Here is a 27,541-nt window from a genome sequence, read left to right as displayed (position 1 = left end):
GGTGGCCAAGAAGGCCAATGGAATCCTGTCCTGTATCCAAAATAGCGTGGTCAGCAGGACAAGGGCAGTGATCCTTCCCCTGTGCTCTGCATTGGGGAGGCCACACCTGGAGTGTTGTGTTCAGTTCTGGGCCCCTCAGTTCAGGAAAGACATTGAAGCGCTGGAGCGGGTCCAGAGAAGAGCAACAAGACTGGTGAAGGGACTTGAACACAAGAGCTATGGGGAGAGGCTGAGGGAGCTGGGCTTGTTTAGTCTGGAGAAGAGGAGGCTTAGAGGTGAGCTCAGCACTCTCTAGAACTACCTGAAGGGCAGTTCTAGCCAGGTGGGATTGGTCTCTTCTCCCAGGCATCAGCAATAGGACAAGGGGCCATGGGCTTCAACTCTGCCAGGGGAAATTCAGGCTGGATATTAGAAAGCAATTCTGTGCAGAGAGAGTGGTCAGGCATTGGAATGGCTGCCCAGGGAGGTGCTGGACTCGCCGTCCCTGGAGGTTTTTAAACTGAGATTGGACATGGCACTTAGTGCCATGATCTAGTAAATGGACTGGAGTTGGACCAAGGGTTGGACTTGATGATCTCTGAGGTCTTTTCCAACCCAGTCGATTCTGTGATTCTGTGAATGAGTGATTTGGGACAGGAATAACATAAGTTTACTGGCTTTAAATGGTTCAAGTCACCCCCAAAGGTGCATCTTCAGGGTTTTCCAACAGGGCAAAGAATGCAAACATCACTCAACATTTTCATTTATAGCTTCGCTTATTTTCACACTGGATTTCACACAACTTACAGCTCTAAACTAAGGTGACAGCCTCCACAGAAGCTGCACATATTCAAATCACCACTGGTTTTTCCTCGAGGAAATCTGTACAGTTCTCTCGCTCCAATTTCCTCCTTCCCAAAAGCCCATGGGCACCCTGCTGATATCTAAGGACTAGTATTTCCACAGCGATAATTCAACTACCTGCTCAATTCCTAAGCCATATTTCCCCTGAGGGTTAATTTTCTTTCTTAAGGGATGTTTCATGCATTAGTAACCTTGCTCCCCATGAAAAACAGTGTGTGTAGAAGCCTCCGTTTCGAATTTAAGACAACACAACAGTAATTACAACTTGGAAAATTACTCTCTTCGTTGCGTCCCTTCATGTCATCCCACTTTCTACAACATTAGAGGATTTATGATGCTTATCTGGCTTCTAAGTCATTCTCTAAAATTAACAAGCTTCCACCAATTATGTAATTACAGACTGCGTTTTCCCAAAATACAGTATTCTAGTCCTAAGACTTGACCTTATCTATACATTGTGTAGAATGAAAGAATGGTACTTACTTGCTGCCATTAAACATTTTATTCAAAGCATCTCTTGATATAATATGACCACAGACTAATTTCATAGGTGGATTATTATCTGTTGTTTGCTGACGAAGAATGGGACAGGCAAATATTGAATGATACCAGCACTTTTTACCGAGGTCCACTTCAATCTGTGAAAGAAATTGATATAACAATTTATTGTGGGAAACTACATTTCCAGCTAATTTTCCCTTTAGGTCGTGGCCCCTCACTTAACAGATTTCACAACTCAGTTGTGAAGGGAGAAAAATCCATTGTGTGCATGCCTGACAATTTCCCAGCCAAAAATACTTGATTGTGATCTTAAAATGATGATTTATGTTGCTTCTCCCCATTCTCAACAAAGCAGAGTATTCTGCCAAGGGACAAGTGCATATTTTAGTGCAAATCTATGCCCTGGCAGGAAAAATGAGCTGAAAACCCAACAAGACTTTCTGTATTTCCTAGCCAGGGATTTCCAAAGTGGTTTAGATGACAGAACTCATTTAAAGGGAAAAAAGAAAACCCCTTGGATTGATTATGTTAACATTCTACAGCTTCTTGAAAGGCTCTCAACACCTACATGTCATGGCAATAACGAAGTGTGTTGGAATCGCTTATTTTTCGGTATCAACACAGAAGACACTGGTACAGGACAATTCTTGCCCCCAGAAACAAATGATTTCAGAAAGGGACATTCACAAAGAACAAGTCTGTGACTTCAGGAATTGACTGAGAACTGCAAAAATCACAGCCTTGGTACCTGAAGCTCCTGGTTCTGACCAGCCCGCAGTTCGGACAGGTTTCACCTTCAACAAAATCTGACAATATAACCTTTTCGCACTTCTCAATCTCTATCTCGCACAACAAAAATAAGGCTTCCCATCCCCATACTGCCTTAGCAGTACACGCTAGAGACCCTTAAGTTCAGAATTTGCAAGGAGGCACATAAATATTGTTAACTGATCTGCATCTGACAGCGATCTTTTCCCAAATCCTCCCTAGCTAATCGTTCCTGTCTGGATGGCAGGGCATGAATCTGTCGCACTTGGAGGTTAAACACTTAACGCTATAAATGAATCTTTTCCAGCTACAATCAAAGAGCCTCACTCAGTTCATGCCCAGCTTGCACTAAATAGGTTTTCTTTCCAAATCAGGAGCAGGCCACTGGAGAGCTGCGCAGGCCCGCTAAGAGCTATAAAGGGAAACTGGGGTTTCGTAACAACTGAACTTCATTTCAACCGGTGTAAATGAGTTGTGCTGGAAGCATAAAGCGCTGAGTCCCAGTTCAGGTTCCATGTCCCCAGATGTGGGACTAATTCTTTCACCTCCTGACTGCTTGGTAAAGAGTCAGCGCAAAGCAACTCGTGGACAGAGCTCAACCACTGTTAGAGGAAATTAATGTTTCTCAGCAAGATCCATTTTCTTTCCATTTATATGGAAAGATCTCATATGTTCAGTGTAAGGCTAAGTAGAGGGTGAGAGTGCCTGTATTGTTAAGGTCATTTAATCAAAGACCATTTCAATACAAAAGAGGATAACAAGTAAAGCAACAAAGAAAACAGAGGGATACAAACATGACAGACAAACATAACAGAGACAACAAGAAACAACTTTGTCAGTCATATGAATTGACAGATCAAGAAACTGCAACCAAAACTGGACTTTGGAACAGGTAAGAACACAAACCTGAGGGTCCTGGAGGAGAGGGGTCAGTGGAACTAGACAAACTGCAGGAGCAACGTGCAGGGGAAGGGGATTGGGGAGGAATGAACAGAAAGGGGCATAAACAGGGTCAGAAGGGCCATGCCAATATTTGAGGGTCCCTGAACAAGCATTTCTTGTGAATCTAGAGCAGTGCCTGTGTGCTTTCACCGGCAAATTTCCATCTTTACCAGCCAAAGAGGAGGGAGAGATCTTGGCTGCCTACACTCATGTTTTATGCAAGTCCTGCACGTGGGTGCTGCTGAAGGCAGCGCCTGGTCTGCGGCAGCCGGTCGGATCAGTGTCCTTTGTGTGAGGGGGGTGGTGGCTGCGATTCCTGCTCGGCCTCACTACGGCTTGAATCTACAAACGGGAAAACAGCAGCTGCATCCATCACTGGCCTGGGATGGAGACCCCAGGTCTCTATTCCTTGGGAAGCCCCAATCCCTGAAGCTGCTGGAGGTGGTGGCTGTGTTTAATATCTCTTAACATGTGTCAGAAAAGCAACCTGAAAGCAGCATTAAATATTGGAGATGTGCCCTGGGATAGCTCAGCATCGACTCACCGGTAGCTCGTCCTTCTGGTTCCAAACACCAGTGCACTGCCTTTGTTCAATAACTGCCTTGATATTAATTAGAGCCGGTAACGCTACACAACCTGCTGAAAAACTGGAGGAAAAGGAAGTGTTAAAATACAGTGCCTGTTAAGAAACGAGCATTTTTCATGTTTCTACTTTAAAGGTTAACTGGGACACAAGAGGGTTGTGCTACTCCATTCATTATTGTCTGCACTTCTGAGCTCCCTTCAGATATAACAAGAGTTTTGGGGCAGGTTATCAGGTATCCTGTGTGTTACTTACTACATTCTGGACTGAAAACAACAGTCAATCCCCACTCCAAGTCTTATAATGAATTGATTTTCTATATCACCTACTTTGATTTTGAGCTGTAGAGGAGGAAGACATCATGTCAGCTTATATAGGTACTTGCTCTCAACTACGCAACAGGAGATGCAGCCTAAGAGTTTCCGCATAACCCGCACGTACGCACAACACGTATCCTTTAATTATATGTGATTAACATATAAAGAAACGTGTCTTTCCACCTTCTCCTTAGATCAAGAAAACAAATGTAGAAAAAACAAACACAGGAAAGCAAGTGAAGGAAAGAAACCACAGCCCATAATGAGAATGGCTATACACAACCACCCTAGATCGGTGTCCCAGCAGCTCAGCTGGCTCTGGGAGTCACCCCTTACCAGAGCTTACCACATTACTTTGAATATTTCACTGTGTTACAAAAGAAAAGTGCGACACCGAGTTTCCACAAATTAACAGATGTTTTGATGGAAAGCAACAGAAACAGGATTTGACTGTGGTATCAGTCTGCTTTATTACTTTGGCTGATTATTTTACTATTTGTGCAAGTTTTATTGTCTACAGAAGTCATGACCTTCCTCTCTGCTCTGCAACTCCAGATACTTCTTTTTATGTTTCTGCAGGAACATTCTGGCTACTTTATTTAGGAGGGGTGGAAGGAGGAAAATACGCAGCCATATCCTTCACCTCTGACTGGTCATTTTAATCCTTACACTTCGCTTTTGGTTTTTTCAGCCCTAAGCATAACTTGTGTTAACCCTGTGGGAAGCCTAGACAGTAATCTTAGTATTTGTAGAAATAAAAGAATTACTACTTCAATGGTTCTGTATTAAAACATACTGTTAAAGGGCTCTCCGAGAGATAAGAACTTAAGTAAATAGTAAATTCAAATGGTGTCCAATAGTCCTTCCAGACCCTGAACCACATTCTCCTTCGTACATCAAGAGTTCTCCCACTGACTCCACGCAGTAACTCGGAGTACGAGGCTTGTGCAGGATTAAATAAGTACTGGAGAAACCAATCAGTCCTTAATGCAGCGGCTGCTACTCGTGTTCTAGAAAGCAATATATTTTATAGCAGGGATTTAACTTAAAGCTGGTTTAATTTCTAAAGGATTCGCAGCACTCAAAGGTCACGTCGGTTTAGAACCGTCTTGTTTATGACAAGAGTATCGATACCACCTATACAGTAAACACGTTTCAGTGCCATCGATTTCACACGAGGCACAAAACAAGCGTCCAACCAGTTCAAACATCAATATCAGGGATTTTCCACTTCACTGAAAAATCTCTTGGCCATTTGCACTGAAAACAGCGTTACAGCGTCAGTACATGAGCAATTAAAACGTTGATTGCTGTTAATCTGACTGAAACGGGAAAAAGACGAAAACCAAAAAACAGAGGTAGAAATTTTAGGCATCTATAAAACCCTCAAATGAAACCTGTAGCATTTATTGTAGACAGACAATTAATCTGCAAGTTCTCCCTTTGTTGCTCCTGTTGTATGTTGTGACAGGGGCGCAAACAAGGGTCGACAATTTGAAGAGTTCTAAACTAAGCACCAAAGTCTAACAACAATAATGTGCAAACAGTAAAAAAAAGACAAAACAAAAAAACAACCAACCAAAATATAGTGAAGCTTCTGTTAAATACCACATCTAGCCCAGAAAGACACATATCATTTATTTTCTATTTACTGTCTGAAATGAAAATGAGAACATCAGGTGAGTGTACTGGGGGAACTGACATCCAAAGGCTAAGTAGTGGCTAATCTGTTTTATCTTCAGAGAAGCTAGAAGGAGATTAGATTGATTTTTCTTCACATTTCCAGCAGCCTCCTACAGATTTGCATTTTGTCACATCAGCTACTGAGCTTGGAAGTGCCTCTTTCTGCTTTGCAAACGAGGTCCAGCAAACAATTTGGAAATTTTAGCAGCTGAAATCACAACGTAACTCTTGAGCATTTTTCTAAGGAGAAGACAGGTAAAGTAATGAGGGGGTTCAAAATCCAGATGATCAAATGCTGACAGAGCCATGGCCACAGTTTGGGGGTTTTCTGCAGTCAAACAGCAGGGACAGTTCTCACACATTTGCTGCGGGAGTTACTGGCCGCTCGCCATCCTCATCCTTCACACTGATGCCTCAACTACAGAAGCCAAATTCCATCCGTGAATGTTTCCCCTCGAGCTGCCAAGCTGCAGGGCAAAGCGCAGCACACAGGAACCTCTGACTTCTAATCTTTGCAAATCTCATTGCTAATTGCAACTACACTATTTAATACAAGCTGGATGAGACTACTCTCAAAACGCATCCTTGGCAAAAAATAGAAACCTAACCCACTAGGTAGCTGGTGTTAAAAGCAAATGGAAAGCGTCGTACCTGACACTGAGAGGTGACTCAACCGAGAGGCCCAGGAGGGCGCAAGCGTCTCTGGTGAAGATGTCGCAGATGTCGGCCCACTGGTTCGCGTCCAACAGGTGAACATACGGGGAGTTCTCGATCCCCTGTCGCAGGTACACCAGGCTGCCCATCAAAACCTGAATGTCTGCGAGGGACGGGGAACGGAGAGTTATTTTACACCGCAAATAAAAGGGAGCGGCTAGGCTTTTAGCTTTTCATGGAAAACAGGTAGATACAGATTAATAACACGTATCCTCACAGCTAAAAAATACAATTACAGCCATCACAGAACAGATGTTTACAGCTACAAGAGCTCCAAACTGCTATGATGATTACAAACATGCTGAAGGGAGTGGAGCATCTCCCTTATGAGGGAAGGCTCAGGGAGCTGGGTCTGTTTAGCTTGGAGAAGAGGAGACTGAGGGGTGACCTCATTAATGTTTACAGATATATAAAGGGTGAGTGTCAGGAGGATGGAGCCAGGCTCTTCTCGGTGACAACCAATGATAGGACAAGGGGTAATGGGTTCAAACTGGAACACAAGAGGTTCCACTTAAATTTGAGAAGAAACTTCTTCTCAGTGAGGGTGCCAGAGCCTGGACCAGGCTGCCCAGGGGGGTTGTGGAGTCTCCTTCTCTGCAGACATTCCAACCCGCCTGGACACCTTCCTGTGTAACCTCATCTGGGTGTTCCTGCTCCATGGGGGGATTGGACTGGATGAGCTTTTGAGGTCCCTTCCAATCCCTGACATTCTGTGATTCTGTGATGATAGACTGGGGGTCATCTGCCCTCCTACAAGCACATCACACTGCCTATTAATTAGCTTCAAACCGATCTACCTTTTTGTAAGCTTTCTGACACACACAGTAGCCTAAAAATTAAGCTTTACTGGATTCAGCTTGAGATGGTTCGCTTAACTCACACGATACTCCCCATTTCCCAAGAGTTTTGTTTCTCTTTGTGTTACCCCACGCAGCAGCAAAGAGCAGACGACTATTCCAAGAACATGTATGTGCATTTTTAACACTTCATCCTGGCAGCAGGTCTACTCTACATATTATTTGAAGAGTCAAAACCCCCTAAATTTAAACAAACGCGCAGACAAAACATATTTTTGTGCCCTCTCTACAAAAAAAATAAAGAGGAGTTAATTCAGACTGTAAGCATTCAGGTTATACGTATTAAATACAAAAATAAGAAACCTCTAACAAAATTAAAATCATGGAGTAAAATACATTTTGAACCTGATTTCTATTTTACTACAAGGTGCCGCATCCAAGTGCTTTAAATCCCTTTAAATGTGATGGAAAACTTACCTTTTTGATGATTTAGGGCGAACGGCTGGAAGTTTTTCGCATACTGAAGTGCTTCTCTTTGATTTGCTGTCCCACCCATCAATAAACTAATGAAATATAGTCTGTGTAGTTTAAATTCCAACGAACTATTCTGTGCCATAAGCATTTCTCTGTTGGATACCGCCCACCTGGAAGAAACGAGGAGGTACAATGGGACACGGCACAGGAGTGATTAAAGTGTCAGCCCACACCATACGAAATTATTACAATTATCAAACACCCATTTCAAGGAGAATATGACTGTTCCCTGAACTTGTACGAGTCTATAGAGGGCACAAAAAATGGCAAGACACTTCCCAAGTGACACAGGGCACACAACACGTGAAGGACATCACCTCTGGAGCTGCGGGATGGGTCAACCTGCAAAATTCACCACTCACGGGCTGGAGTTCAAGGCTGAATTAGGCAAAATATAACATAGAAATAGCTAGAATCTACTGTATTTGGATTAATACCACACTAAATCTTACCAATTATAGATACTCTTCAGCTTTACGTTGAAGAAGATTGACCAAACCTTTCAAGAACTTATTTTCCAACTTCCTAATTCACTAAATATTTCCTCTAAGCCGCTATGTTTATGTGTGTGTGTGTTGCCCTGGAGAGGGGACGTGTCTCTGTGGGGGCCTTGAAAACAGTATTATCAAGGCCTTACAACAGGGGGTATGGAAATCAGCTTAAACTTTGCTGTCTGTGTTATTTTCAACTTGGACAATAAAAACATGTCTCACTTTCTGGGTCTCATTCACCATGACAACACTAATGTTTGGCTCCCAAATAACACGGAAGAATTCTTAAACACACACCAAGTAAAATGAACTGGATTTTCCAAAGCATTTCGTACAATGTTATTTTGTTACTTCGGTTTTACCCATCCCTTTCTTGGGTTTGTGTGGTTTGTTTTTTCCCTAATTCAATTTAGTCAGGCCTAAATCAATCCAATCTTTCTCTTAAGAACTTTAAGTTTCAATGTACATCTGTTTCTCGTTAGTGTTAATTAGTTGCACCATTTACACTGTGGGGGCCCTGTTAAGCAAAAGAGCTTTTCACTTTTCAGCAAGGAAGTGAGGTAGTTTCTGTCCCTTAAAAAGAAAGGGGGTGTGAGGCTTCTGCTCTTTTCAACCAATCCTAAAATAAGAAAATTAATCATTCTTGCAGTACTGGTCAAGCTTTCAATGCAACTTAAGTCTTCTACATTAAGATGTAGCATTAACGAGCAAGTATCTACTTTCAATTTGTTGTGGTGAAAGTACCAGTGGCAACAAAGCTCACTCCCAACTAAGAAAACACGAGCCTGAAGTTCACAACCACAGACCAACAAGCAGCTCAAAGACAACAAACTAGGCTCAATAAACCATAAGGCTAGTCCACAGTCCCATTAATGAGATCTTAATCTGTATTGCATCAAAAGGGGGGCATCAAAAGAGCCTCCATCCTCTCCCTGCCAATATCCGCAGCCACATGATACGGCACTTCATCTCGCTGAGCTCGAGTCTGTTGTTCCAAATTAGCTTTTAGGCAGGCTTTCCATTTTTAGCTTGTTGAGTGGCAGCACAGATTTGTATCAGAAGAAAGCAGCCACTGAAGCCAGGCCTGAGGTGTTGTGTCTAGGACACGTTGTTCCTATTTCTAATGGAAAGACAAAAAACGAGTGAGGTTTAAAACATTCAACCCACGTAGTTTCTACCACCGTCCAAAAATCATTAGTAATCACACGAGTCTTCCTACCTGCCCTCAAAATGATACTTGCAGTGTTTTCACTTCCGAAACTCAAAGCCATCTGAGTTTTTTAAAGTTTATGGGATATTATTCAAACCACAGGTACACAGAGCTCTCCTCTAGCTCCTACGTGGGATTTAGTTACAATGAACTTCACAAAGCCTGCAGAGATTAAATTAAAGTTGAAACCATACCCCAAAGGTCCCAGCAAATACCAGGACCTGTGCACCTTGCTGCTTTATGGACAGAAAAGAATATCTCATGCCCAGGAGATCACACTCAAAAGCTTCGAACCTGCAAGTCAGGGCTCAGAATGGTCCGAATCCACCCACAAAGAACCTATGGATTTCCCTCCCCTATCACCAAATTATAGAGAGAAAAGTCGCTGGAAATTAATGGGATACTGCAGAGGCACAGAGATTACACGGCTTAGGGAGCAGGGCCAGGCTGGGCATCTACAAAGTCAAGCTGCACACCCCACAAGAAAAGAAAAATGTTGTGGCTAGTTGTATTAAATTCTGAACTGTAGTAGTTTTAAGTGTTGGAATTTGTATTAGTAAGAAAAACTGAAAAAAAAAAAACAAACAAACAAACCTACCTATAGTTAGGGCCTTTTTTTAAAAAAAATAAAAATTAGATATAAATACAAACTTTTCTCTATTACCACAGCAGGGCTTTGAAAAGCTGTTTGAGAAGCCATTCTCTGGCAACTCCCTCTGGATGGCAGCGACCAGGAGCCACCCGCTGTTTTTGCAGCACTGAGTTAAGTCCAGCACCAACTGCAGAGCCCTGGCAGAGCCAGCGAGACCGGTTATTGTTCATCCCAACCTTCCACAACTTTGCACAGGTCAATCCTGCTGTCCTGCCCTTCCTGCTTCATCACACTGTCATTAACTTTCCTTGTGCAACACCTGCTTTCTGCTCCAACACCACTGTTGGTAACCCAACCCTACAACAGGCCAGGTTGGGGCTGCTCTTATGAACCCCTAAAATTCTATTTCCTGATGTCAGTTTTAGCCATTTGGTAGCTTTTTTTTTTACATCTCCAAGCTCCTTTTATGTAGAGAATGTCCCTCCAGGAACGGTTTCTATCTCTCTTCTTGAACACTCAAATCTGCTGGGAAATAATATGGGAAAAGCCTTCACTAGCACCAACAGTTCTGCAGAATAACCGGGCATTCAAGACACCAGTTATCGCCTAAACTGTGTAGTGTTGTCACATTGTGATCATTCTCACTAACCACCATGTTTTTTACATAAGCATCACTATAAATAAGGAGCCTCTGTGCCCAGCAGCAGGCAAAGAGAAGCTTTTGCACAGAAGACGTTTAAAGAGAATAAACATTATAAATAGAAATGAGACATGGTGGGGGAGGAACACCAGCATACAAACCGTGCTGACAATCCCCCCTATTGTCTGTCCATTCAGCTCTCCTGGGAATAAGAGCTTCTTTAAGAACGACAATGTTTGTCCCTTTATTTGAAAAAAGAATTAACACATTGCAGGAACTACAAGACACAATTAAGTGGCAACGAGCAAGGAACATGGCCTAACAAACTGAATTTAGTGACTTTAACTGAATGGATGTAACAGCAAGTTACTGTTTCTCAGAGAGTAACCTTCACAACAACCATGTTACTATTTGAAGTACAAGAAATACAAGATGGAGCTGGCAGTAAAACCTGTTTCAGCTGTAACATCAGTGTTGTTTCCCTTCAATTAGCCAATTTGATAGCAATAAACCACCTGAGCTTTCCACCTGTGTATCTGTATTTAAAGACCAACTATTTAGGTCAAACTTTGCATGACCTAGAGGCATAATCCAGGATTTAGTTTATGAACAGCATGGAGTATCAGAGCATCCTGGCGCTTAGTGTGGATGCAAATAAGCTCTGAATTGACAGATCTGTGCTGGTTTGCGTTAAAGAGAAAAGAAAACATTTGTTCATATGAAAATGTACGTAACAATCATGCAAAAATGGTATCTTAAGTATATGAATTATGCTCTGGAATGAAACACATTTTTAATTCACTGTTTCGCTGTTTCTATTTTTAAAAGGTCACTTCAAAGTTGGTTTCGGTTTTTCATTTGTTTGGGGGTTTTGTGTTTGTTTTTCTTACTTCTGAGATCAACTTGGGCTTACCAAAGCTCTGGTCAATTTAAAAACAAACAAACAAAAACCCCACATAGGTTGAGAGTTTGTTTGGGGTTGTCTTGTTTTGAAAATAACAGCTATTCTCAAATGGCATTGCACAGTTATGTATCCACCACTGTAAGTCAGAATCACAGAATCGACTGGGTTGGAAAAGACCTCAGAGATCATCGAGTCCAACCCTTGGTCCAACTCTAGTCTGTTTACTAGATCATGGCACTAAGTGCCATGTCCAACCTCACTTTAAAAACCTCCAGGGAGAGCGAGTCCAGCACCTCCCTGGGCAGCCATTCCAATGCCTGACCACTCTCTCTGCACAGAATTGCTTTCTAATATCCAGCCTAAATTTCCCCTGGCAGAGTTGAAGCCCATGCGCCCTTGTCCTATTGCTGACTGCCTGGGAGAAGAGACCAATCCCACCTGGCTATAACTTCCCTTCAGGTAGTTATAGAGAGTGATGAGGTCACCTCTGAGCCTCCTCTTCTCCAGACTAAACAACCCCAGCTCCCTCAGCCTCTCCCCATAGGTCTTGTGCTCAAGTCCCTTCCCCAGTCTTGTTGCTCTTCTCTGGACCCGCTCCAGCACTTCAATGTCTTTCCTAAAGAAAACAGCAACCCATGAAACACTCGATCACCTTGCCCTCCTCACTGTCACTTTTAGCACCAGATTACAAGTCTAATGGTTGTAAAGTCTACTAAGGTCAATAAAAATATCCTGGTCTAGAGTTGACTGATAGACCTCAGATACTCCCAGACCTGTTTTTCATCTGAGTGTTCAGCATTATCCACTGTTGGTCTCTTCTCCCAAGTAACAAATAACAGGACAAGAGAAAATGGCCTCAAGTTGCACCAGGGCAAGTTTAGATTGGATATTAGGAAAAAATTCTTCACGGAAAGGGTTGTCAGGCATTGAATCAGGCTGCCCAGGGAAGTGGTGGAGTCACCATCCCTGGAGGGGTTTAAAAGGCGTTTAGACAATGTTCTTAGGGACGTGGTTTAGTGCTAGGGTTAGGTTAGGTTATGGTTGGACTCGATGATTCTGCGGGTCTCCTCCAACTGAAATGATTCTCTGATTCTGCAAGCTGCATTAATGGAATCGTTTTGTTCAGAAGAAATCTCACTGACTGATCTCACCATCAGTCCAGGCTCCCAGCAGCACCTCATCTGTCACCAGTGTTCAGTAGTACCCACCAACCCTCTCCCTCCCTCTTCCCACCCTGGGTCCCTTGTCTCGCAAGGGAAAGTCACTTGAGAGAAAGTGAGAACGTCGATCTCGAGTCAAGTTCTGCTCACCCCAAGGGCTGGGTGATGCCAACAAGACTTGGTGGCACTCAACGCCTTTAATAAGCCCCCATATTCTATGTAATCAGACCCATTAAAATAAGGTGCGTTAATTATTCACTATAAGGCTAAGTACAGTCATGGCAGACAACTGCTTCCCCACGTGATGTTTCTTCCCAAAATCTTAAATTGGCATCACAAATGGTTCAAGTTAATCCTCAATCTAAAAAAGAGACTCTTAGTTATTCAGTGCCACAAAAGGGGAGTGACAAAAGAAGAAAGGGGTGTGCTCAGTAACTAGACCTCCCAAAGGACAAACAGGGACACAGCTAAATACACTAAAGATAATATTTTAAGTGAAAAAGTAAGGATTTGTTAAAAGCATTCAAAAAAAGGGGGGGGAAGGGGAGAAAAAACACTGAAGCAGACTCACTCTAGCGCAGGTCTCAAAACTCTAACTTTTAATGCTTCCAATATTCGATTTAACTCCACGAATGGTTCTTTTTGACTTTGGTCTATTGATAGACCAGATTCCTGCAAAACAAAACAAAACAAGGGCAGTTTTTAGTTAAAGCACAAAAACCAATGCGATTAAACCACTGCTTTTCTAACACTTTAAATATTCACCTGGAACGTTCAAATAAGGACAAACAAACACAAAGCTTTATTTTACAGGGTTGATAACATTTGACATCGCAGATGATGGTTACCTGACAAAGCTCCTCGGCCACATCCAACATCCCCTGCCGGAAGAAGTGTTCCACCATCACCTCATTGAGGATCCGCTGGCTGTCGGCCTGCCAGCACCCATCTATCCCCACGCTGCTGATGTCAGAGTCAAAATTCTGAAAAGTACAAATTAATCATTAATAGGCTGGAAAAAAAAAAACGCCTCTCATCATTTCTCTTTTATTCTGCAGGATACCTGTGTCTCCGCCCTGATGCTTTCTGCCTGTTACTCACTCAGCCCTCAATTACCTCCTGTTCAAAGTGAAATAAACCCGTCAGCTGCTTCATCATCTCTTGTGTACAGAAGAAATCCTTCGGCTCGCTCTTTTCAAGGCTGAATATTGTCCACTCTAAGGAATTATACCGACAAATTACAAGTCTAGCTAGCAAATTAGAAATCTAAGTTAACTAATAAAGGAGTTTTCAGACCATGGTGCATTTTTGAAGGATCTGCAGAAAAGGCTTTTTCCATATGTGAAAACTGAAAATGCATAGAGAACAGAAAACAAAATCGCCTACACTAGAATCAAAATAGCGTTATCAATGCATCACTGTCACTGCAGCACACCAAATTAGAAGTAAAAGCTCTAACTCAAGAATTTTTGACATAGCTGGGGAGGTAGACAATGCTGAAAAAGGAAAATGTCACTTCTCCCCACCCCCAAACGACACTGAAATTCAAATCTCTGAAGACCTCAACATCCCAGCAACAGGATGAGCTTTGAAGATCTGAAAGATCTTTTACACATCTAACACCGATGATCCTAGTGCTGTGTATTTTTAGGCCAGTGGCCTACGGACATATTCCAGGAATAAGTAAAAATATTGCCACGGTGACTCTTTAGTAACACTTGGCACCGTGCCTCTTGGCAGCAGGAGAGCAACACTTATTGTAACCCAAGATATAAACCAGGATTTTAACTGCTAACATGTTTTATGATTGGGGCAGACAGGCTAATTTGAATACAAATCCTCACCCATTGCCTAAAACAAACCTCTTGCAGAAGAAACAGTCTAGAAGTCAGCGCATTGCTTGCTGCCTGACCCAATTGCCTCCTAACTCCACTTTCTTCCGAGAAGCAACTTTCAGAAATCAGAATTTTGGTGAAAACAGCAGCGCTTCAGCCTCAGCTCTGTGATGACCAACAGTCCTGAACAACATGGAAACACCTACCTAGTGCAAACGTACATTTCTGCGAAAGCAGGCAGAGCAAACACCATGAAGTTGCTGTGAGCTGTCTGTCAATCACATTATTATCAGTGCCCTGTCAGGCACCACAACCTGCGGTTGTTTGCCAATGATACCAAACTGGGAGGAAGAGCTGACACACCAGAGGCTGTGCTGCCATCCAGCGAGACCTGGACAGGCTGGACTAGGCACAGAACCACCTGATGAAGTTCAACAAGGGCAAGTGGAGGGTCCTGCACTTGGAGGGGAACAACCACAGGTACCAGTACAGGTTAGCGGGGGATCTGCTGGAAAGCAGCTCTGCAGAGAACGACTTGGGAGTTCTGGTTGACAACAGGCTGACCATGAGCCAACAATGTGTTCTTGTGGTCAAGAAGGCCAACAGTATCTGGGGTGCATAAACAAGAGTGTGACCAGCAGGTTGAGGGAGGTTGTTCCTCCCCTTCTGCTTTGCCCTGGTGAGGCTGCATCTGGAGAACTGTGTCCAGTTCTGGGCTCCCCAGTTTAAGAAGGACAAGTAATTATTGGAGGGAGTCCAGCGGAGAGCTACAAAGATGCTGAGGGGCCTGGAGCACCTTTCTTATAAGGAGAGACTGAGAGAGCTGAGTATGTTCAGCCTGGAGAAGAGAAGCTGAGAGGGGATCTCATCAATGTTTATAAATATCTCCAGGGTGAGTGTCAAGAAGATGGACCAGACTCCTTTCAGTGGTGCCCAACGACAGGATGAGGGGCAACGGGTACAGACTGAAGCACAGGAGGTTCCATCTGAATATAAGGAGAAACAACTTTCTTTTGAGGTGCCAGAGCCCTGGAACAGGCTGCCCAGAGAGGCTGTGGAGTCTCCTTCTCTGCAGACATTCAAACCCACCTGGATACATTCCTGTGTGATCTGCTCTGGTGAACCTGCTTTAGCAGGTGGGTTGGACTGGATGATCTGCAGAGGTCCCTTCCAACCCCAACCAGCCTGTGATTCTGTGAGCTCTGCCAACACAAAGCTGGATATCCAGCTTCAGAACAAATCCAAGCAGGCAACGGGGATTTACGTTAGATTGGCACTATGTATCCCAGGGATGTGACATCGCTGACCTGCAGTAAGAGCCCAAGGAGTCATATGCTTTGTCAAAACACACACCAGAAAACAAGCATTTGCAAAAGCATTCGGAAGCCTACTATTAACCTGTTTCAGAAATTAAATGGAGTTGGAAGGAGAATCTTAAGTTAAAAAGCAGTGGAGAACAACATCAAACTTTCAGACCACGGGGTCACTTTTCCATTGCACAAGTCTCTGTCACACGCTTACGCCTCACCGCATTTTCCTTAGGAGGTATCACATATCTAATCACAATTCCGATGTCAGCCTCAAAGATTAAAACTGCTGTCTTTGCAGGCTGGCTAGAGAGGACCAGAGTGGCATGTGGTGATCACGTAAAGTACAGTGACCTGCCACAGGGAGGGGACCAACCCTTCAGAAGCTACCTCACCAACAGTGAGCAATTCCACCTTTTAAACAGCAAGGGAGGAGTTAAAGGGGGCACAGCAGCTTAAATCTGTAAAGCTTCTCCTTCCTCCTTACAGCACTTCAGCTTCACACTGCATCTTCCTTTTATTCACCAATTATTAATTTCCTTCATCAGACACCTCCACATCTCCTTTGATGCTGCTCAGTGTCATCATGAGAAAGGTCCCTCAAACCAATGATATAACCTGAGGGAATGGCAGGAAGATGTGCCAGGGGAGGTTTAGGTTGGACATGAGGAAAAGGTTCTTCACCCAGAGATGCTGGACACTAAACAGGCTCCCCAGGGAGGTGTCACAGCCCCAAGCCTGACAGTGTTCAAGAAGAGACTGGACAACATCCTCAGACACACGGTGTGAACTGTGGGGTTGTCACATGCAAGGACAGGAGTTGGACTCGATGATCCTTGTGGGTCCCGTCCAACTCAGGACAGTCTGTGATTCTGTGATTCTCACCCCTGCACGCGTGATTTCAAAACCACCATTCCCTTCAGGTCTCCCAGCAAACCTTCAGGACAACAACCACCTCAGGCCAGCAAATTATGTCTTCCATTTCTTGGAGATAGTGGAGCAAGATGAGTATTTAAGTTATTGCCATTGATTGCAATCTCACATTTAACATTTTCACTTGGTTGTCTTAACCTGTAAGCACCTTGTCATGCTGCTCATCTTTAAGCTCTACCCTGAAAAAAACTTAAAGATTTTGAAGACTGAATAATACTGTTCTTATTTGTGCCAACTCTCTGAAGCCTTTAAGGTTCAACACCATCACCAATTCTGGTACCAGTGTCCAAACACCACCAGCAGGTCACATAAATCCATCAACGATGCATTAGAGAAACACCAGGGGCAGCAAAAAGAACACACAAGTTTGCTTTTGTTATAAGTCTCATACTCTGGTATGGGGATCATCAGTGATCTAAAAATATTCTTCAAGCAATTTCAGGTCCTATCGAACACAGAACCCTGTCAGAAGAAATTGTATTCTTCTGGGCAGCTGCCAACCATTAGAGCTGGATCAATGCCCTAAACATCATTGCTTGAGAGCAGAGCCACTTACCTCAGTTCCTTCGCAAAATCCACATTTTGTCCTGAAACAACAAACCTATGAGCCTTCAGAACCTATTCAAAACCCCATCATAAATTAGATTTCTTTTAGATCCCACAAAAGATGGTAACGATGCGTCATATTAACAGAGATGTGCAGAAAGATTCAAATCACATCATACAACTTGACGACCTCATATTTTTTGACTCCCCCTGATCCATTCTCCAATCAAGCCAATCTTGACCAGGTTCTCATTTCAATAACTATTTTTTAAGACAAACAAACAAAACAAAACATTTTTGAGGTCTGTATTATACCTGGGATTTTACAGCTCTGCCTCCTCTGGGTCCTGAGGAGCTCAAGGACTGACTGCACGTATTCCAGTGAGTGATTGTCACATGTCAGAACAAATTACTGTTTGCCTCTGGTTTACATATTTCATAACCATGGCGCATGCCTCATCTGCTGGTGACTACACATCTCACTTTTGTTTTCTAAATGCTAACAGCTGATAGCACGTGGGCTGTAATAAGATTTCAAAAGTTGAAATAAATCCCCTAAGTTACAAACTCCATAAAGGTCATTTTCTGCTTTTCAGATTTTAAGGTTAGAAGAGTGTCAGTTAATATTCCTGAGAAATAAGTCTGGTTTTTTTAAGAGCCTAATTACTAAGCCTAGGGCTAAAATGCAGACTACTATGTGCTAAATATACCAATGATACAATGCAAAGTACATCACTGATAACTGCTGAAATGTGAGAAGGGCTTCTATGCACACACACACACAAGATGGATCATTTTAACATGAAGAAGGACGATGATTAAGGCCAATTTCGTTTCTCAGTTGAGATTACTTTGTGCATTCCTTCCTTATTCCGAATTCTGACCCAAAATACAATCACAATATATTTGGTTACTTTCTCTGTTCAGTTTGTTGGTTCACAAGGTAAAGTTCAACTTTGAATTTATCCAGCCCCATTCTTCGCAACAGCATAACTCAGTTATGTTCAGGAAAGGCTTTCAGTTTGTCTGTAAATAAGTTTTAACGTGAAACAAACACTAAATTAAGTACAAGTTTGCTTTCCCAAAACAAAGATTGGATCAAAGTGTTGGTCCTTTAAAAACAGGACTAAAATTCAGTGAAAAAAATAGATTAAGCTACCATTTACTCCACTTACTTTCCTGAATGAAGGCATTTAGCCAGATTGCTGCTAGAACGAAAACGTTTACTAGCCCCACCAAAACACGCTTTGAGATGAATTCAAATCATTCCAGAAGAGTGATTGATTTACAGGGAGACTGATGAGTGAGCCACCCGGTAACAACCTGCTGAACAGTGACAGGACGAGTTCTGGAAGCGGAGCAAATGGTGGTACAACAAAGAAAAAACTGGATGCAAACATTTCCTTTCAAAGGAGAAAATGCTCTATGGAAGAAAGGTGAAGCCCTCACCGTTCAGGAGCACATTATCCATGTAGAACTAACATGAAAAAAAAGTCCATTTTGTCACATAAACTTTGCTAACTAGAAAGCAACACACAAAGTTTTGGCATTTCAGACTTTAAAATAGTTCCTATTTGACACCAAATTTGAACTTCATTTTTCAAATGCTCAGGAGCTTCTGTTCTCAGAGTAAACTCTGCAGGCGCACAAATCTGGGTCTCATCTGAGTTCACAAGCCATGATTACAGTAAATTAAAAACCAACCAGACTAAACTTTACACACAGATGTAACCCTGGCTCAACACTGGCAAAAAAGAAATTGAACCTGAAAGTTGCTACGAGCAGATAATTCAGCAAGTTCTTTTAAAGGCCAAGTTTGTTAGTAGGAAGTTTGGTGATTCTACCTGTAACAGCTGTCACTTGGATGCATCACACACAACCAGTACCAACACCAGCACGTTTCCCAGTCTCGAATCAAGCAATAAGTTCCATTTATCTGTGCCTGAGCATCTGGAGATGTTAAACTGACTATAAAATAAATGAGGAGAAATGCTGGAACGAGGATTTACATGCAACAGAAACAAAATACAAGTCTCACGAATCAAGGCGAGGGTTCTGCTGCTTTAAATTCGGACAAACATTTTTATTTAGGAAGCACTAGTATTTTGCCCAGAATGTGTTGAGAATCAATTCACTACATCAACGACACTTAATTACTTCTATTGGTTTAAGCTTAAGTATATTATGGGGAAGGAATGTGGGAAGGGCCATTTCAATAGGACTTTGCTGGCAGGTTTCAAACATTTTCCAGCAGCACAAGGAAAACACATTAAGAACATACAGATTTCCTTCAGATGTCACTGTCCAGGGAAGCATTAAATTCCACCTGGATTTAAACATTATATATATTCATCTGACAAACAGACCAAGACTTCAAGGTACAAAGTAATTCCCTTACAATACTACAGGCAGGGAAAACTACTGAAATGCAAACTACTTGCATTTAAAAAGTCCAACAAGCTTCATATTTAAGAAGACAATCCCAACTGATGCTCTGCACTTTATAAAAATACATCCTTCATGACGAGCAGAACTGGGGACTCACGCAGTTCCCACTGCTTCTAGTCTTTGGCTGCACACACAGCTATCCTTTTCCAAATAAAAACAGGAGATAAAACAGCAGGACAGAAAAAACACTGGAAAAACTACGCACATGACAACTGAAACAGCTATTTGGAAATCAGACTGAAGTTTAAACTTTATTAAGCTTGCAAGTGTTGTTTTCTTTGGCTTTAATAAATTCTTTCAACAATTGCCATTGAATATTTACACCCTTTATACATTACCTAGGGCTGTTCTACCTCAGGGTATTTAAATGAAGAAGGTCCAGCCAAACCTGAAAGCTTATTTGTCCAAAGTCCACTCACTACAGCAGAATAGGAAAGTTTCAAACTTAGGACAAGATTACATAGATTTATTTCAGGCTTCAAGCCAGTAATAAGGATGGAATTTTACTCTAGTTAATTGGTTTAGATACAGCAGCGAGGATCAGAGACAGATGCGTCCTTAAGCTTTGGATAACGGTGACGCTTGGATTAAAGCGTTTAGTACGAAGTTTGAGATCTCCATGCTGGGCAGGCACAGATAGATGCAAAAAATTGAACAGTTGCACAGATATCCTGCCCAAAAATGCAGCATTATGTACTTTGTCTCTTCATCACACTACTGTTAAATTATGCTTTAACAGATTATCCTTACTAAGAAAGTCTAAATGAGATTCCCAAAGGAAGAATTAATAATCTGGAAGGCTGCAAATGCCTTTAGCCAAATAAAGAGACTCGTTTACCAGTGTCTTCCTTAGTAAGAGAATAAAGTGCATCTCAAACCAACCATTTAGACCTTATCGACATAAGCATGTTCTGATATGAAACTATCATTTAAGAATGTCCAAAATAACGAGTCCCAGACTCCTTACATACAGAACTACTTTATATGAAAGAACACACAGACGGAGAAAAGCATGACCTGAAAGTACACATACACCACCAAGTACGGCAAAAAAGAGTCTTAGTATCCTTTCAAAAACATTGTTAATATCTACGTACAAAAACACCTTCAGATCCCAGTTATTCTTGAACCTGGAATTCATATATGAATGTCTCATATGCAAAGCTTTGAAGATAAGCTGCCCTACCTTACTATTTGGTACAGCATAGACACAGATACTGTGAGAAGCTGAATCTGCTCACATTAAGAATACCAAGTGTTATAAAATTAAGCCCTAAGAACTGACAACACATCTGAAATACATACAAAGCATCTTTCTCAAAAAAATATCTGGTTTTATACTGCCTCCTAAAACAAAACACCACTTTTGTGGTATTTGTTACTGATGATTAACTAGAAATGCAATATATATGTATTAAAACCAATATTTCTGATTGAGACACATATTGGAACAAACATTTTGTTAAGCTCATATAACACACATTATTACTAAGACTAGTAATATCTATAGGGCATGTTCTCTTGGAAATTAAGATATTTGAGCTGCCCCAGAAGGAATATTCTGTGCACAAGTTTTGAAAGCAAATACTGTACAATCCACCATCTTGTCTCTACCCCAACCCTGTGCTTCTGTAGCTGACAGGAAGACTTAATGAAGATTAATTGTAGAATAAATCCAAATTTTGTAAGAGTACACACCACAGAATATACGTAACATAAATATAAATGAAACCACAGTATAAATACCTTATCAATGGCTTTTCCAACTCGGGATACACTGCTGTGAATGTCTTTATGATCCGAGGCCAGTTTTTGAACTGTGTCTTTTATTCTTTTACAACACTGTGTCATAACGAGTGAGATTGTCCCCGACAAGTCTCCATCTTGATCTAGACATAAGGAGAGGAAAATTACTAACTTTGGTACAAGCAATAACATTAAATCTCTTAATGTGCACAATACATAAAGAGAAGAAATCATATTAAAAGAAGGAAACGCAAACTAGAGAGTATTTACAAAGCAAGATCAGCTTCAATGAACTAAAACGTACAGGGCACAGCTCATCCATGGAATTACGAATCCAGTCAGGTGCACTGGAACAGTTTAAAAAAATAATGCAACAGTTTAAAAAATGAATATCAAGTTCTCCCATGTCTCAGTCACAGCAGATTAATAAACACATCTCAAAGAACCACCCCAACCATCAATCTCACAGGATATAAGGGGAAGCTACTGAACCTACTACAGGATCAGTTTTGTTCTAGACAGTTCCCTAAAGACACCCCAGAACATCAGGTTTAACTTCAACAAAGTGCAAGCAAAATTTGGATTAATGAGGACCCAATTCACTCTTTCCCCACTATATCCACTTATTTGCACCCTGTTTGCATTTGAGCTGTGTGAAACTTTTGCTTTTCAACTTGTGGAAATGGTTCAGTCAACCTGTGTCCAATTTTCCTTGATGGACAAGAAACAGCTCCTAAAGGACTGTGAACATCAGACCCACTTTTTCTTGTTATAAAATCTATTCTCTAGAAACTCTGACATTTTTAAACTGATGTCCAGCCAACAAGTTCAATGCTGTATGATCCATTCTGTGGACAAAATAATAAATATGAAAGGTTTACAAGACCCTGACCACACCATCCCACTTAATAGTTTACACCCATTGTATTTCAACATCACTCAGCAGCTTTAGCTGGGGAAAAAAATAAAAATTAAAACAAAATAATAATTCTTTTGTGCTGCAGTCCTTTCTCCCAGCTTTTGATTTCGAAATATAAGGACAACCTGTTTTCCAGGCTCACCTCTGAAGGTCTCTCCTTCCTCAAAGTTCACGGGAAGGCTCATTGAAGCAGCAGAGCAACCCAAAAGGGCTTCCCTAACATTCCAGATCCAAAACCTTAATGTGAAAGAATTAAATCCCTAAAATATGTCTTTAGAAGATTTTCAAAGCAACTATGTCTTCCATAAAGTTTGCTCCTTTCTCATTTTGTATTTTAACACGTTTTTGGTTTCAGCAGCACTTTAGAGCCCAGTTTCGGGTGTTTCACAGGAGAGCAAAACACAGGAGCAACAGAAACAAACTGTAATTCCTACACCTCTGAGGAGAGCAAAAGGAATCCAGAAAAGAGCTGTAATCACAGGGAGCAGGTAATAGTTTACCAGCCGGTTGTTCTAGATACTTCATGCATCCCAACTCCCAGCCCTGCTGCTGCCACCAGCAGCAAAAACAACCTGTTGTTCCACACTAAAACTCATCTCCAGAAAAGCAAATAGCTCCTGTTCACCCCCGCAAGCCCCAGCTGAGGAAGCTTTAATAGCATTTTTGCAACAGCCACCACTGCTTCTCCCTCCAGTCCCATGAAGCTGATGATCGACCTCCCGGGTGAACAGGGTTCTATAGTTTTCCAAGTGAATGAGTGAGGAGTAACAGGACTCTTCAGTGAACACTCGCTAATTCGACTCTATGCATCCTAAAATAAAAACTAACATTTCGCTCAGCTGTCACATAAAGTTTGCCACCTAAATTTATTTCAAAAATAACCATTATTTCCTGGTTGCTATTTACTTTTTGTGATAGACACATATTAAAACAAACAAGAAAACGAAACACGCACACGAAGGTTCTTAAATAACTCTCTCATGACTTTTGCCAAAATGATCAAAGATTATGCAGCAACCAAATTGAAATACTCCTTCTAAAGTAAACAGAGAGGTTAAAGTGCACTCTCTTCATAGCCATTTTTTGCAAGAAAAGCCATTAAGCTAAAACCTAAACAACTTACATGGGTAATTGTTTTTACCCCAAGCAAATAAGTGAATTACTAGCCCCAAGCACTTACTGCAGCAGAAACCAAGCAGAGCAAAGCGATGAAAATGCCTTCACAGGAGAGGCCATCAGAGAAAGGATCTCCCTGCAACCATCTCTTCCACCTTTAATTAAAGGATGAGCTGCTTCTAATAATCAGCAGCAGAAAACCTGCAGCCAGTCGTGCCAGTTATTCAGCGTTCACAGAACACTAGAGACCAACAGCTTTTCTATGTATTGTGTGAGTACAGCCAAATTAAGAAAAAAAATACATTAGAGAACAGACGCAAGGCACAGAGTAGAGTCCAAAGCCACATTTACTCAGCCAGACATATTTATACCACCCAAGAATACATAATCCTGCTTTGGCTGCTCCAGGAGGTGAAATATATTAGGGGATGAGAACAGAAAACCAAACTTTTCTTCCTATTCACAAGCCTTAGCACGGGGCTGGTCTGTACTTAGGCTTTTAGGCTAGGCTGTACTTAGGCTCAAGAAATTTTAGGAGAGTGTACAAATGGGGAAAAGAAAACCAGTTTAAGGGTTGAAGCAGCTTCTAGAATTTACTTTTCTCCACCCACTTCCTTTTTGTCTCCACTGCCTATTTAAGGGCTTTTCACGAGATCTTTGCTCTCCAATCTTCTACTACAGCATTAATTTCTTCTTCAGTAGTGAGGGTTTTCTTTTCCTTTATCCTTTTACATTATATACACAAGCATGTTTATTCAGTTCAGACCCCTGAGTTACAGAGCTCCACATTAACAAGTCTGGCTGCTTCCACTTCCATCAACTTTCAAAGATACTCAGGATACAGTATAGAAAAGTTCCAAACACCTGCTCTTACTAGAAAGTTATAAGTAACATGTTGAAGAAAAAAATAAGGATATCACCACCTATGAGGCCAGCTTACCCTCGGATGCCAAAATTGAACACAGTCCTCACGTGTTTGAGATGCACTAATAACATATCGGCTTCATTCTGGAGTAGTTCCTAAAAGAAAGCTCAATTTGGGATGCACTTTGCTGGCACAGCATCACCACTTACTTGCTAAGTAATGAAAATATGTCCATGGCCTTCACAGGACAGCCCCAAAAACTCTAAATCCAAATCTGGATAGAAAATCCAATGAGGACCCTGAAGGAACTGCACAGTGGAACCTTTTGATTTCATTACAAAGACAGTAAAAGCTCTGGACCTGCAAGATCTGTCTCCCAGACAAATCTTTACAGCCCCACAGAGTCCTATGAAGACCAACAGAAGCATAAGGGTGATGCCACACAGCTTTCCAGGCAAGGGCAACATCTCTGTTTGTGAAGACACGCATTTTATCAACTGGCTTGAATGCACAAGCCCATATTGTTTCCAACAGCACAAAATACATTTATTGAAACACAGATCAAAACAATGTCAAAACGGCCAAATGTTATTTCACCCCAAATAAATGCCTCAGAGTTGTGTGTTTGCTCTCTATGGAAATTGCCATGTACACACAGCAGCTCTAATATACTCGTGTTTACGTTCCTGGAATTATATGCACTTGTAAGTGAGCTTTGCACCTGTATTTGTACAACACTACAGCAAACACATTTTTTCCCTGAAACAAACAAATGCAGTTTCCACAAACGCACAGTTTGGTCCCCAGTTTGGCCTCAGGAGCCGGCAAGTTCCCAATTTCAGTCCCTGAGCCGTCCCTCCCTGCGTGGCCTTGGGTAAATCCCTTCAGCTGTCTCATCGTCCCCTCCCACCCTGTCAACAAACACCACATCACCTCCATCTCGGCGATTTCGCAAGGTTTAAATGTCTCGTGTTTATAGTGCTGTGAAACATAGGCAGGACTCAGGAGCCTGTGTTTACCTGCTGCTGAAGGGTGGCTTTACCCTCAACACTTCCAAACCCACCCACAGCAAAAGAAAACAACTCAGTGGCTTAAGCAGGAAAAAAAGAGGAAAATAAATAAGAGGGGCAAAATAAGAAAACAGGGTAGCCCTGCTGTTTGTTTCTCCTGGGGGTGTCTAACCCCACTGTCACTAAACATAAAGGCTGTAGCTCAACACAGAATCATAGAATCATTTCAGTTGGAAGAGACCCTCAGGATCATCGAGTTCAGCCATAACTGGACTCTGGCACTAAACCACAGAATCACACAGAATCACAGAATCGACTGGGTTGGAAAAGACCTCAGAGATCATCGAGTCCAACCCTTGGTCCAACTCTAGTCTGTTTACTAGATCATGGCACTAAGTGCCATCTCCAACCTCACTTTAAGAACCTCAACTAAATGCCTTTTAAACCACTTCAGGGATGGTGACTCCACCACTTCCCTGGGCAGCCTGTTCCAATGCCTGACAACCCTTTCCATGAAGAAATGTTTCCCAATATCCCATCTAAACCTCCCCTGGTGCAACTTGAGACTATCTGCTCTCGTCCTATGACTTACTACTTGGGAGAAGAGACCAACATAAAGGCTGTAACTTCAACATAAAGGCTGTAACTTCAACATAAAGGCTGTAACTTCAACATAAAGGCTGTAACTTCAACATAAAGTCCTTCTGGACCGGGTCACACTCCTCAGCAATGCACAGAGGGCAGGGGAGGCCCGAGATCTCTTCCCACCTTTAACTTTTCCCTGTCAGAAACACAAACAAAGCTCCAAGCAGGGTGTGAGGGAAGCAGAGCCCCAGCTAAGCCCCCCAAGCAGAGGGACCCTCCCGGATCCACCACAGCAGGGCTGGAAGGGGAGGTCTCCCCAGAGGGGACCCCCAGCCCACAAAGGTCCAAGGTTTTGGGCCTTTTAACCCCGGAGGAAGGAGCCGGCCCCCCCGGGGAGGGGTAGGGGGGTCGGAGGGGTCTCCACGTACTCTCTGTCTGGAGGATCTCCCGGCGCAGCCCCCCCGCGTACTGGATCAGCTCCTCCAGGCTGCGCTCGCAGAGCTGCCCGTAGCCCGAGAACTTCTGCAGCACCTTCTCCAGCTCCCGCTCCACCGTCACGCACTGGTCCATAGCGGCCGGCACCGGGCCGCGCTCCTCGTCCTCCACCTCCTCCTCCGCCACCGGGCCCCCCTCTCTGCCCGGGCCCCCCTCTCCGCGCTCCGCCAGCACCGTCCCGCCGGCGCGGCCCAGCCCGGCCCGGCCCGAGCGCCGCTCGCCCCCAACTTCCCCGGCTCCTCAGGCTGACGGCAGTTGTGCACAGGCAGCGCCGCGGCCAGCCGGGGACCTCAGAAGCGCTCGGGACAGGCGGCGTAGGGGACACCTTAGCCAAGGACCTCACCGCAGCCCGCGAAGGGAGGGGCAGTGATTATTAGTCAGGCAGCGCAGCGGACAGCTCTCGCCTACCGGTGGGCGGGTTATTTCTACCGGTTCCCTGCCGTCCCGGGGTGCTGGCGGCGGCGGCGGTCCCGGGTAGCGCTGGGCTTTGGGCTTTTCGGTTAGGTGGCCCATGGGGCCGGCGGTAGGGAGATCAGCTAGGGGCGAGGGGATATTGATGTGTTGCGGCTCAGGCAGGAAGGTAGGCAGCTAAGGGACGGGGGCCTGAGAGGGAGCGCTGTTGCCATGGCGACGTGGAGGCGCCCGGGTCGGGCCTGGAGGCTCCCGGGCTGCCCCGGCCCCGCTGGAGGCACCGGAGCGCCGGGACGGCTCCTCTTGCGGGGGGGACACTGGGGTGGGTGTGCGTGAGCGCTGAGGTGAAACCCCCGGCGGCGGGAAGGGGCCGCGGGGGCTCAGCGCTGTGGCACCTGAGGGGGAGCGGGGCTCGCTGCCAGTTGGGCAGTGAGGAACGCATCTCGCAGCCTCCTCAAACATGTCACAAGTACATACCGAAGAGTGACTTTAAACAGAGTCAGGGCTGCGTTAAGAAGCCTGGTGTGCCGGAAACAGAACATTTAGCCTGTCATTAGGCTGTTAACGCGGTTAATAAACTTCCTCTTGAGTTTTGTGTTGACTTACAGACTGGAGTCATGTGGTGGGCTACAAAGATGATGAGGAC

The 27,541-nt window shown here is 43.3% G+C and overlaps 1 protein-coding gene across 3 annotated transcripts in view; it reads right to left on the bottom strand.

Annotated features, from left to right (window-relative positions):
* The window catches only part of RMND5A (required for meiotic nuclear division 5 homolog A), a 29,365-nt gene extending 2,610 nt beyond the window's left edge, over window positions 1–26,755 (bottom strand). For all 3 annotated transcript variants that reach the window (XM_080344109.1, XM_080344111.1, XM_080344110.1), the window contains exons 1-8: window positions 26,418–26,755; window positions 21,495–21,637; window positions 13,528–13,662; window positions 13,251–13,351; window positions 7,626–7,792; window positions 6,289–6,454; window positions 3,599–3,701; window positions 1,327–1,481 (exon numbers count right to left, since the gene is read on the bottom strand). In XM_080344109.1, coding sequence (XP_080200235.1) covers window positions 1,327–1,481; window positions 3,599–3,701; window positions 6,289–6,454; window positions 7,626–7,792; window positions 13,251–13,351; window positions 13,528–13,662; window positions 21,495–21,637; window positions 26,418–26,559 — 1,112 coding nt within the window. In that variant the 5' untranslated portion in view covers window positions 26,560–26,755. The remainder of the gene's footprint in view (window positions 1–1,326; window positions 1,482–3,598; window positions 3,702–6,288; window positions 6,455–7,625; window positions 7,793–13,250; window positions 13,352–13,527; window positions 13,663–21,494; window positions 21,638–26,417) is intronic.
* Window positions 26,756–27,541: the final 786 nt, after the last annotated feature.

The sequence above is a fragment of the Nesoenas mayeri genome, assembly GCF_963082525.1.
Source record: "Nesoenas mayeri genome assembly, chromosome: 4".
Taxonomy (NCBI): domain Eukaryota; kingdom Metazoa; phylum Chordata; class Aves; order Columbiformes; family Columbidae; genus Nesoenas; species Nesoenas mayeri.
Note: the sequence above shows the minus strand (reverse complement) of the source record. Positions and strands in the feature narration are given on the sequence as shown.